At 37.4% G+C, this 13,828-nt stretch overlaps 1 protein-coding gene across 5 annotated transcripts in view; it reads right to left on the minus strand.

Moving 5' to 3' along the window:
* The window catches only part of VAV3 (vav guanine nucleotide exchange factor 3), a 181,495-nt gene that overhangs the window by 126,692 nt on the left and 40,975 nt on the right, over positions 1–13,828 (minus strand). For all 5 annotated transcript variants that reach the window (XM_052667005.1, XM_052667004.1, XM_052667006.1 and 2 more), the window contains one exon: positions 1,086–1,202. In XM_052667005.1, coding sequence (XP_052522965.1) covers positions 1,086–1,145 — 60 coding nt within the window. In that variant the 5' untranslated portion in view covers positions 1,146–1,202. The remainder of the gene's footprint in view (positions 1–1,085; positions 1,203–13,828) is intronic.

Here is a 13,828-nt window from a genome sequence, read left to right on the forward strand (position 1 = left end):
TTTTTTTTTTTTTTTTTTTTTTTAATATTACTAAACAAAGGACTTAAATACCCAGCAGAAGATTCAGTAAAAAATAGTTTGATATTTTGGCTATTAGTTTGATATTTTGGTTATTAGTCTTAACTGAAGGTTTTCAAACACACAGTCACTCTGCAGACTTAAATCACGATTGCACTCTTACATTATCTTTACTTCCATATCTGCTTACATAACTACTTGTTAATGAAAGTATAGGCTCTTCAAAAAAGAAATAATGTTTAAAATACAGTGAATTTGAATAAACAGCTATTTTTTCTGCTACATCATTTTCTGTGGAAATAAGGTAATGATAACCTATGACTCAAAAGCAGAAACCGAAGTTGAACAAAATGTATGCTGGCAATGACGGATCAAACAGATACGTGGGAGGCTGTGAACAATGTACTGGAAAAAGCTTTTATATTTAGAATAACTAGTGATAGGTTTAAAGAAGAATGTATTTCAGGCTGTGCAAATTAGAATAGTCACATTAACCCAATGTAGCTGTATCTGAGCTTTACAGTGAGTTTAAAAAAAAAAAAAACACCTTGAAAAACTAATTGTCAATAAACAAAATTGATACAGGAAGATATGTGAATAAATTTCAAGCAGTTAAGAAAGAAGAAACATGTTGGCACCACATGGTCTTACAATGAAAACACCCAGAGATTCTGATTCCAAACTGTTGTTGGATTTGGTTGTTGTTTCTGTTGATTTTGTTTAAGACAAAAGTGCTTTCGCCACATAGTAGTTGCCCATATTTTGCCGCTTTTGCAAGTTTCTTATACATTTTAACTCGTCATCTTTCAATAAGGTTTTTAACTTAACTCTTCCCATTTCACACCTTCTAAGTTTTCTTACCAGAAATTTCCTCCACTATTTATTAAAACCTCCAATTTCAACTTATTTTATCTGTTTTCCTAATTTTCCCCCTTTTTTATTTTTTTTTTCCTCTAATGGCTGCCCATCCGCAGTTACAACTTCTACATCACACCTACAAAGAAAGACTTATCCTTAAACAGCAAAGCATGAGTTTTATCAGGGTATAATTGCTAAAAGATCCTTACCTTTCCAAAGTCTCTCACATCAAACAAATCAAATGCTTCAAAAAGTTCACTTTTCTTCATCCCAAATATTTCACAACATGCCGAAAGAAAAGTCCTTATGTTCTTCAAGCAAAGAAACTAGGGGAAGGAAAACAAAAACACTAAGCATAAAGCATGACAACCAGCAACTTGTACATCAGCTCTTTGATCACAAATACTTAACAAAATTTGCAGATGCAATTGTTTCTTTTCTAAATCAGCACTTCCACTGTGCTGCGACCTTCTTCTGGTTCTAATTCAGCCATAACATTCCCTGCAGTCACAGAAGCACTAACACAATTCAGCATAGAAATATTTTGTGAATATAAACCATTTTTTCACATCAACAAAAATTATAAGCTACTAGACATATAATTAGAATAAATTAAATTTACTTTCCAGTTCTATACAGAAAGCAAGACAGAGAACTTAAAAAGAACTTTTGATTTTTAAAAAGAATTAGCTTAATAAAATCATGTTAGTATGAAAAAGCTGAAAAAGTTGTTCTGCATGTACATAAAATTTCTTCTCCTGGTAAGATAAAATCCAGGTTTGAAAGCTTAATGGTCACACACTAAAGACATTATGAATATATATTCACCATTCATAGGAGGAGATGAAAATGACGTGAAAAAGTACCTTTCCTTTTATCTACCAGAAATTTAATATCCTCAAGCCACCCTGATTTCTGTACTGAATTCAAAGCCTTCTTTCTTCGCTGTCTTTTTATATGGATGTTAGCTCCATAAAGATGTCACTGCAGATTGTTAAAATCCACTATACAATACAATACTAAACCAAATACAGTATTTATAAAAAATATTTCCAGTGTTCAATTGCGCTCTTCATATGCATTTTATTAGAACATACAGAACAACTAACTAATCTCCATGTTACAGTGGATTCATAACAATATGGATTATTTACACTGGGACTGATTTTAGCATTGCTGTATGTTCCCACTTAACACTGTTTACATGAAAACATATTTTTGAAATTAATACAGGTGTCACAATCACATGTATCCCGAGTGCCCAGTAAGATTCAAACTGCTCACTCAGTCAAAATACCTTATTACTTTACTTTCAGCCTGAGACAAGAAAATACCAATTTAATAGGGAGCCTGACTTCATGTCTAACAGCTAACCAGAAAGACTGAGGAAAAAGCAGCACACCTGGTAGAACAGGCCGATTACATGCACAAATTCAAGAACAGAAGTCTAGAGCAGATAACTTCAGTGGTTGTGGCCATCAATACACAGCAGGACCCCACAATCTCACTGCTGAGTGCCACTAAAGCCACCACAGGAGCTCCTAGCAAGGTACGTGCAACAAGCCCTGAGTAGCAACTGACAACACGTACACCAAGTCCAAGGGCCTGCAGGTGGACACGGTGGTACTGCAGCCTCAAGCCAGCCCACGGCCTCCCCACACACCCGGCTGCGTGGCCCCATGTGCTGCACAGCTACACTAGGCTGCATCGTGCTGCACAGACAGCAGGGCTGCTTGGTGAGCGTGCTGTGCTCATGTACGCCTGCAGTTACAAATACTGAAATATGAGAAAGTGTGCCTAGATTTCTTAGTCAACACCACAACCTTCTCTCATTTCACAGAAATTATGATTTTCAAGTTAAAATTATTTAGAAGATAGAGTCTGCTAACAGATAAGGCATACACACGCTTTCCACTCTCATCCTGCAAGAAAGCACCAGAAGACTGGTTTAAAACAAAGTGACTATTGGTTTTTGTTTTCTTTCTTAAGTTTTTTTTTTTTTAAATCACCATCCTAAAAGCCATCAAGGTCTACTAAGTTTGTCCATGCAGAGTACAGTCTTATTAATGATTTAACCACAATCAATTTCTTGCCGTTGCCAGTTTTAATACTCACTGAAAAACTCAGAATTCCCTTCTTTCCCTCTAGAAAGTGCTGAGTTTAGATCAGGGATGATAAGCTCTCACATAAAGACAGCTCACAGCTGCATTAAGTTGCTTACCTTTAGAAAGAGAACCAGAAGTTAAGGGGAGAGACAGGAGCTGTCACAGACCTGAAACCTGGCCTAGATTTGGCTGAATTATTTCCATAAATTGCATTTGTTTTTTTTAAGGTAGATGAAACTGCTTGCATATCAGCAGACATGCACAAAAGAAAACGCTCTTTCCATTCTGCAAAACTTCTCCAAGTTCTCCCAGCAGAGAATAAAAGGTAAATATGGCAGTATTTTGTCCAAAACTGCATATCAGTCATTTCAAACTGGAGAGGAATATTGTGAAACTAAGTTTCCCTAGCCCTCTGTTCTTAGAAGAAAAGGTTAAAGCATTTGCACTTCAAGTAAGGAATGTAATCCTTATGCACGTTCTAACAGAAACCAGAGGATTCTTATCCACACTCCCCACTCCAAACTATTTGGGAGTTTTGTTTGTTTTTTTTTTAATACTCGCTTATTCATTAAGTGTCAAAGTGCGCTTAATATACATTATGTGTTAAACAGGCTCAATGTAATTATAATCCAATATTCAAGAACCATAAGACAACACTGCAGTTATATTGCTTGTCTTGTACGATCCAGAAACCACGCACTAAGCGTTTGTCAAACCTATCCACACTTGGGACTGGACCACATCATCAATTATAGTCTGCCAAATGGTGCCTTTAACAGAACAGGCCTCCAGACAATACAGACTAACCCCTGCCCATTCATAGGAAGCCTAATGAGTTTAGCAAGGCAGCTAATGATTTAGTAACCAATTTTCTCTTGCGAAACTGAAAATGAAAGGCTTATTTCTGAATTACGCTAACCACAGTAGCTACCTGGATGTAATTCAGACTACTAAAACCAAAAGCTGTTTACATTATATGCATACAGTTTTCAGAAGAGCACGCAAGTAAGAAAACTCTTTTTTACAAAGAACTAGCTATCCACTGCTTATATTTTGTAAAAGTCAATTAAATTATCCAGAAAACTTCCAGAAAGATTTCGAAAACATCACTATAATCACCTAAAGAAACCATTTTCTCACTGAAAACAAATATTTTTATTCACTGTGGTTTTTGTACAGCAAATTAGTAAAAGAAACCTCAAAATTAAGAAAGAGCACACACCTAAATCTGAGGAAGTTCTCTAAAAGACAACCCTCTTTGCCAGCAATGAGAATGCAGCACCAGTCTGCAGTCTGTCAGTAACAAGAATGGTCCCGAGGATATTTGGAAACTTACTACATTTTTTTGTTTGTTTCTTTTAGAAACAAAAACATTATGCTTTGGTACACCACAGGGAGATCAAAGGAACGAGCAGTTCTTGCACAGGTGTAAAGAGAGCTAAACGTCTCCCATTTGGACTGAGCTCTCCTCTCCTCCGCAGGAAGCATCATCTTTCAGTACAAGAACTGTTTTCTCTTCCTTATTTTGAGACATACACTTTAGGACACCACAGTCTAGAATTCTTGATATGTGGATCAGTCAAAAAATTGCAGCAGGATAATGGAAGACACAATACTAAAACACTTACACTAGTGAAAAATAAAGCTCCTATCTGGCTCTGCTACAGGTAAATCATGAGAGGAGAGCACACTGAGCGCCCAGATACAGACTTCAAAGATCACCATCCTCTGGGGATGGCCAGTGCCCTGAAAACACATGGACAAGTGTGATAGCTCCACCCATCCCTGCCATTTTCTGTGCAGCAATGGATGCTGAGCACAGACAGCTTCACAGGATTTCCTCTTTGGCACTAAGCTTGGAGAAATAGCGTCACAAAGTATATTTAGTATACTGATAGCGGGGAAAAAAGATCATTTCATAATGCATGCTAGTTTTGCTCCATTTTCAATATTAACATCCACAGATTACCAAGATATTTATAAAGCAGTCCCAGACGTGCCACCAAACAGGTACTTACACTTCTACCAGCAGATCATGTTGTTATTGCTGGTGCTGCTGACATGTTACAACTCCTGCAATGAGGCTTTTTTATAAAACAGATTAGAGCACTATTGGCTTCTGGTCCATCCTGCTCAGAGTTTAATTCCCTAGCAGGTATTAAGACAATATTTATTGAAATGAAGAACAAGTTTGAGAAAAAATAAAAAACAAAACTAACATCAAAAGAAGGAGCTATCGTTTACATGTTTGATAATGTATTTGTATGAACATAAATTGGAACTGAGCAGATAAACCAAATTATACTCAATTCCCCACAAAAACTATGCTGCTTTCTGCTATGACATTTTCTATTTGACACAAAAATAAACATTTACTTGAGGCTTTGTCAACATAGCGCGTTGTTATGAATACTGACAGAAATGTATAGAAATTCTTCACAAAAGAAACTGAATAGAAATGACTAATTAGACACAAAAAGCATAGGCAGGACTATCACTGCCCAGAGGAAGATAGATTTCTCTAGCCAGGCTTCTAATGAAGTGAAAGACTAAATGCAAACAAACAAACAAACAAAAAAAAAAAAAAACCCAATTCCATATACTCTCTATTACTATAGTCTTCAAGGTATTTCCCAGAGAATATATTCTTGCACTGAACTACTTCAATAGAATTAAACTCTGTTAGTAGTTAGACCGTGCTCTGTATCTAGACATAGCTTCTGTACTAAAAGTGCTCCTAAGGGAGTTCAGAGACCAACATAAAGAGTATTGAAGATGAAATTCTACCGTTAGACATTCACATGGAACTGCAACACAGCAATATCACTCAAGCAAGTGAAAACCTAAAGGCCATGAAAAAAAAACATTTAGAGAGAAAGACATTTTCATTATACTCCAACATCTTTCCCAAGTTCCTAATTACTAGGAGTGGAAAAACCAGCAATTGGTATTTATTTCAACTCCATCTCCATTTTATTATACGATTCGGTTATAATAAACTTCAGTAGATATCAACATTCTTGTATTTGTATATGAATCATTAGACATCTATATAGCATGTAGAACAAGCCAGAACAAAGCACTAAGCACAGCATAAACTGAAGATTGAGCCTCTGAGGTGATCTGAAGAGATGCTGAGCTATAAAGGGACATTAAATAGAAAGCAGGGAGCTGCTATTTTTTTGTCAGGAGAAAGGTGAGTTTTTTCCTCTCCTTTTGAAATTAAGTTCACAAAGTATAACACCAGTTTTTCTTAAGCATGCACCAATTCCAGTGTACTCTTTCAGACATCATACCCCTGTTTGCTCCATGCCTGCACCTCCCAGCCTTTGCAACGCTGCGATCACATGCAAAGATGTCATATGGTTCCCAGAAGCAAGGCTAGTTGTTCTTAGCAGCTAACGTGGAAGAACAATGACAAAAAGAGCAAAGACGATTTTGCTTAGCTAATTGTCCTCTCAATACACCTTGTCCCCTTTGAGAGGAACAGGACCTGTAAACCAAAATATCACCTTCCCCCTCCTTCTCTAACAGCACTGCTCTATGAAATACATACACAGCTGCAGCTCCTTGCCTTTGACTCAACAGCCTCATCAGCCACAGGGGCATACCCAAGAAGTGGGGGGGTTTATGTAACAGCAGACATGAGTGACAAAAATAGCTGAGGAAAGGCCAGACATTCAAAGTAAGCATACAAAAGGGAAGTAATCAGATGAGTGAATTTGGCTTCAATTCACACATCTCAGAAGGCACAATCACATGTGGGTGTTTTTGTTTTTGTTTTTTTATTTTGTTAAATTCTGATGTTGCATGCAAGAAAGCACATACAGGGTTATTAAGATGGAAGGTTTTTCTGTCAGTCCTCATTTATAACTCTAACAAAGCAGAGTTAAGCAAGGACAGAAGGCAGAAAAATAAAAGGGAACGGATCATTGCCAGAATACTTTCATGCTCTTCCAAGATCTCAGCACTTAGTGCAGAACATAGGCTCTTGACTTTTCCTGTCGTGAGGATGATGATGACAAAAGATTAACTGGGAAGATCTCCCTTATTTCCATTCTGTTGCTATATACACACATAAAGAAAATACACATATATTTGGACAGCCATATACAATAAAGGAAAAAAAAAAAAAAAAAAAGGTACTCGCAGACAGAGCTGTTCTTATATTGAGGGCTCCTCTTTGCAAGCCAAGCCAGACAGTCCCCCAACACCTGCCATCTAACAGACTGATCCCAAAAGCAGGGTCACCAAAGTAGGCATGTGTTACACCTCTATTAAACTTAACAAATTTTAATACTCATCTGATCATTAACATTACTAGGTTCTCAGATAAAGTGGGAGCCCATTGTGGTAAAGATGGAATTGCATGTTCAGGGTTAAAAATTCAACAGACGTCGTTCCTGGCTCCTTCACAGATTTCGGCTGCCAAAAAGATTAGATTAGTTCTGCTCTGCCAACAGGAGTAATTATCACTATATGCAGTAAAAATAGCTGTAAGGATTCCCAATGAATGAAGTACAGACACACTGATGAAGTCTTAATTCAGCATCTATTAATGTCTTCTCCTGAGCCAGCAAGAGCAAAAAAGCAATATCCAAGTCAAGAACAGAGATTTAACACTTGTATCACTCACGTGCCGTTTTCTCATGAAGCTCCAAAGACGTGGAATTCTGCTAAGAGTAAGCAATGCAAAAGAGCCGTAAGGAATTTGAAGACCAAATCAATGCAATAGAATGAGTGCTCCTTTTTTCAGTAAGATATTGAAAGCTAAAAAGTTATCTCCTAAGTTTCTGGGGTTGGAGCATAAGAACACAAGTGAGGATTACTCTGACTCTTAGATGAAATATTAACTTGCAAAAGATCATTAAAAAGAAAAAGAAACTAATAAACACAGGAAGAATCAGTTTTAGGTTCTACATTTGGCCTACTGGTCTGCAAACCATCTCCATTATTCAGATAATTAATATTTTTAAACCCCTAAACAGGAGCAAACAAGCTAAATGTTAAATACCTCCTAACCTTCACTTTCCAAAAAGGATTGCCAGGAAGTATTTTTAGTTCTGTCACAAAGCAGACATGCTAATAGGGATGCAGGAGACAGCACACCGGGTTCCGAAAAAGGCAGGATTATTAGTAGCATCTATGCAGTTCTTTTTGTATAATCGCTTAAGGCAGGAATCATTTTTGGGTAACAAAACATGCAAGACTGGTGCTACTATATCACCACAAGGAATTTTGCTTAGAATTGTGCTTTGAAGAAAAGAGCAGATGTTCCTTAATTCTGACAGTGTGCTTTAATGTACAGTCTTGCAGACAGAACAGCTAGGGAGATGTGTGAAGTTAAGATGTGGGCATTCTTTGAAGGCCTACACAACACACAGCATGCTGTATGAACTATGAAACATATTAAATTCCTTTGAACCATTGCTAACACAGTACGAATATTAATAACATCTTCTTTATTTGCTCAGTTAATGTAGTAATTAAATATTCATGGAAAAGCTCCTCTTAAAATTCCTGACTACTATTCAGTTGTGTCTATTGCATTTTGGCTTGAGTATGGAGTTTAGTTTATGTACATTTACTCTTCTGTTTGCTTCAAATAAAGAAAATAGAAATTGAAAGTTGAAGAAAAAGCTGAGGAAGCACAAAATATGCCAAGCTTTGCTAGTACTGGTATGGAGGGAAGGTAGGAGTAAAACACTCTAGACACTCTGAGCTCCTGACTCTCTTCTTGCCTATGCCAGCACCAGGACACTGATTAACAAGCGAGGGCAAAGCAGCATGTAAATTCTGTGTTCCTTATGTCCTTCTACAAGCCATAAAACCAGCAACTTCTAAGTAAACAGTCAACAAAACCTATTCAGCAAACAGCTGCCATGTCCCACAGTGCATACAGGATCAAGCATTGCCACGCTGCCCCAGGAAACCTGCCCTCCTTGGCCTGTTGCAAGTTACAGAATAAAACAGAGCTTTGCGGTAGCACAGTCACAAAACAGACAGGAATTTTTACACCACAGAATCCCAAATGCAGGAATTCCCCAAGCTACAGGTTTAATTAGAAAGAGGCAGGGGTGGGAGCTCAGGACAGTACCCTGTTGTAAATACAAGTTTTTGGGGAGCCCTTTGTTCCCTGCTGGCAAGACTTAACATGTCTATTCCACAGTATCTCATCAAAAACAAAAACAAAAAAAAAAAAAGAGTAATTAGAACACTGAATTAAGTATGCAAAGTGCACACAGATTAGCTAAGAGGTTCCTGTGCTTAGTTACCTTTTCAAATGACTAGCCCTAATCCATCTTACCTCCTGAAGCTGCATCCCTGAAAAAAGCAAGAATACAACGGGAACAGGGAACACAATCCTGAGAAGAGGAAGAATAGGAAGAAAACAGAAGCAAGGAAGTGAAAAGAGGACAACAGGAAATGGAACAGCAAAGGAAGAGAGACAGTGAAACAAAGGATGAAAGGAAAAAAAAAAATTAAAAAAATCAAAATAGGCTAATAGAAAGATCCAGTGAGAAAAACAATTTAACTAATACAAGATTTGCCTCATGTTTAAATCATGGGAAAATATTAAGCAAGTCTAACACAAGGGAACGATATGTTAACACGTGGGTGTTTAAATGCTTCAGGCAAAACTATTTATAAAGCTGCCATTTACAGTGAGATAGTGGTCACCATGAATTGTATTTACAACCCTGACAAGGAAAATGCTTCTGTAAAGAGCAGAAGTGTGAAGGATGCATTTTCATCAGTTCTAACACAGAGTTTCTAATCATTTAAATTTCAGTTTTATTAATGAAACACTAGCAGTCTCATGAAACTGTTCAATAGTTGGAAAAACCTCAAAACCTTTACCTACATAGAGTATCTAAACATATACAGGAATTTAAAAAGCCTAGAAGATACAGCCTATTTGAAACATTAAATCTACAAAACAAATGGACAATTTCAAAGAAATTAGCACCAATTCTTTCATGACCAATATAGGAAAAAAAAAAAAAAAAAAAAAAAAAAAAAAAAATTATATCTACACTCAAACCATAAAGAACCTTCCAGCTACAGAGATCTTCACACTGCTACAAAAAACACCCAACACGTTTCAGACTTATTCTGGCACACTAAGATGCTGCTTCCATTGCATTTTCATGTCATTAATTCATGACTGTGTTTTACAAGTCTCTATTGTTAGAAGATGCAGCAGAAGATTTTCATACAAAATTTGCATTTAAGATCCATAGTTCGATTCAGTTCCTTTTTGGAATTACAATCCCTTTCCCAATGCCTCGCCCCAATTTAGAATTAAGCCCCCGTTGAATTCATCATCCAAACTGAATCTACACTATGGAAGTCATGTTCTAATACCCTGGATATTCCTACAACGCCAAACCTGGATTCCAGCCACCACATTCCTTTGTGGAGGCTCATAAGATTTTAAAAAATAATTTTAAAACTAGCCTGTACTTGCTCATTCTTTTTCAACTACAGTCTCCAAACTTTCTATACGTAACACAAATTCAACCTTTATTTTTTACGATTTTAAGAACAAAACATTCAAGCCTGCATGGAAATTCAACAAAATAGAACACTTTTTTAAGGGTTAGTAAGCATCTGTTACATTTAAATCTAGTCCTAATAACTCCTACACACTTCTATTTCTAATCAGTGGATCATATTGCTCATGTACTAGGCCTGTGATTTCCAGCATAAAAGAGCAACATTCTCACTTTCATTCATAAGTGTCAACACACGTGAATCCTGCAACATTTTAAATGCTTTCTTGAATTGCATGAGTAATATTTTCCAGGCTCTTATAACAATGGAATTAACTCCAAGCAAGATCTGAAGACGTAGTTAAGCTCCTTACCAACTACTCAATATGAACATTGCAGTCCTTCATTTTAAAAATCCACTGTTACATTTTTGCTAGTGTGCCATGTCAGGTTTGCAGCGTATTAGGCTGCTCTCTACAGTAAGGACAGGTTTTTCAAAACTTGGTGAGCACTTCTCAGGGATTGCCAGCTCAGTAAGTAGAATGGCAAAGTCCAGAAGCCCTAACCATAAACCTGTGTGAATAGTCATGTCTGACAAACTCCAGCAGTAAATTTGCAGGATTGGAAGTGAAAACGCAGTGGACACCATGAATACTATATACTATAATATACTATATACTATAATATACTATATACTATAATATACTATATACTATACTATAATACTATATATATATATATATATATATTTATTTTTTTTTTCTTCTACACATTGTGATATTCTCTGCAGCTTTAATATATTGTTGCAGCACCAAATGTGATCTTTATTGCACTGATGGCCAAAAAGTTTCAATCTCAAAAGTTGAGGAAGAAAACTGAGAGCTCTCAACTTTATCAAACTTGTAATATCTTTGCACGGAGCTCCATTTTACTTATCACGCTGACAAATTCAGTTACATTTGTAACCTTAGCAGTCAATCATTTTCCGCTAACAACGTTACCTATTAAAAACAAATCCAGAGTTGGTTTTACTGTTCCTAAATTCTCATGTATTTATCAGACAGAGCAATGGGCACCAGGTACATCATCCTTTTCTGCTCAGCAGTGAAATAAGATGAGCCTGGTTAGAGTGCAGCTGAACATGTAACTTGCATTCATCAAACAGGCATCAAACAGGCATGCACCATCTGTACTTCTACCCCCAAGTAAAGATTTTACAGACCATTTTGCCATACCAGTGCCTCAAGTCTCACTCTTGAGCCAAGACTGGGACCAAGACTGAGCTGCTCTTACGACTAAATAATCAAATTGCAGCAGAAAGGAAAAATGCTTTACCCTTTGGGCTCTTCAGGTCTCATATTTCTTCCTGCCCTCCAGAAGGCGAAAGATTTTGTGAAAAATGCAAAAGAGCCACAATCTTCAAGCCCCCGTGCAGCTGCTCTGAGGTGGGAGCAGAGATGCAATCATCGCCACAGCTTGCTTTCACTCGCCAGTTTTCCCAATCCCTTCCCCAGCATAAGGAAGCACAGGGACCTTCACCCAGACCTCACTGAACTGCAAGAGAACTTGCCACTTGAGTCATCATACACCTGATGAGACTTAACTGATCACAACAGGAAAATGGGAAGCCTGAGGCAAAAAACTCTCTTCAGGATAACACCGAGCAGGTAAAGCAGTTTTAAAAGTGGAAGCGCTACTCAACAATTTATTTTCTCTGTCAAGGAGATGTAAGCACACAACTGTGCATGGACCGCATGTTTAACCAGCAGCAGTGCTTCCAAGAATGGCTTCTCAAGCATGGAGCGTCACACCTTCACAATCTGCACTAAGTAAAATGCATCATTACTTCAACCTAAAATTGGAAAAAAAAAAAAAATATGATGCCATTTATTCCATAAATAAGTAAATGATCTAAAGCTCTGATACTTTATTTTATACAGCACTGCAAGTTTTTCAGAGAACAAAAGTCATTTGAGTGATTTCTGTGTCTGACTTAATCGATCTGATCTTTTACGGTACTGTATTACCTCAGATGAGCTTTAAAAAACACTTGCAGTGTTAATGACAAAGCTTTTCCAAAATACTTAAAAGCCAGTACATAGACCACAATCTGAAGTTTAAGAAGATCTAGCAGACCACACTTACTAACTGAGTAAGATGAAGCAACTTACTCTGAGTCTGCTACCCACCACTTGCACTGGATATCCCTCCAGAAGGATAAGCAACTATTTTCCTCCCTCAGGCCTCTGCCACGACCTCCTCCTACAACGTCTCCTTCCCAAGCTGAAAAATCTTTCCTTCTCTGTGGAGCTGTTCTTCACCAGAAAGCATTTGATAGTTTTGAAAAACCCTGTTGTTCTTCTCCACACCTTTCTCATTTTCTTACATCCTTTTTAAAACAAAAGGCCACAACACAGTGACTGTGGATTATGCAGAGGATTGCAAAGACATAATAAGCTGTGATGCATAATGGTATAGTTAATGTTCAGAGGACAAAACAAGTGGCCAAGAATATGATTTGCTGAATTCTTCAGGTGCCACATCCTCACCAAAACAGACCACTGCCGTGAAGAATCTGGTCCAGATGACCCTAAGATACAGAGCTAGATGAAACAAGGCTTTGATCCACAGCTGCAACTCCTATGATTTCGACATCAACAGGACACAAATACACAGTTCTCAAGCTTCCAAAAATGCTCTGCAGTAGAAATCAATTAAAATACAAGTCTAACACTTCTGCACTTGCAACTGTTTCTCACACAGGCATTCGCAAGTCCAGCCAGTGCTAGGCAAACTCTTTTCCACTTCTTCTCTTCAGTGACAAGCATTCTTCTTAATTAAGGAATTCAAAGTGTCACAATGAGAAAAATCAATTAATTTTAAATCAAGTTGCACTACCAGCAACACTATATTCCAATATAGACTGAAAATATGCTGACTCTTTATGAAGCTTCATGTTTCCCTTCCTGAGGATGCTGATAAACAGCGAGAGGTAAACTTGACATGTTTCAGCCAAGTACTGGCATAAGTCTTCACTGTCTAGAAGGCTGCATTTGCTCAATCTAGCTGCCTGCCAAAATGGAACACATCACTGAAGCAACCTAAACTTATATAGCAAATGTGTTCAAGTCACAAACTCCTACTTCCACTGGTATGAATTATCAGCTTCAGCAGAGGGAAATGAGTGAATGATCATGGAAATTAAGCTGTCACTTCTGCACGTGGCCCGTTTGATGCCTCCACTGAATCATACCAATGTACTGCCTCTGCAGACCTTGAGGTACATAGCCATAAATAGTCCAAAACTTGATTTCGAAAGATGCCACTTTGGCATCTCACAAACTAAAATGT

This window comes from Tympanuchus pallidicinctus, unplaced genomic scaffold (genome assembly GCF_026119805.1).
Source record: "Tympanuchus pallidicinctus isolate F22 unplaced genomic scaffold, pur_lepc_1.0 scaffold7, whole genome shotgun sequence".
Lineage (NCBI taxonomy): Eukaryota > Metazoa > Chordata > Aves > Galliformes > Phasianidae > Tympanuchus > Tympanuchus pallidicinctus.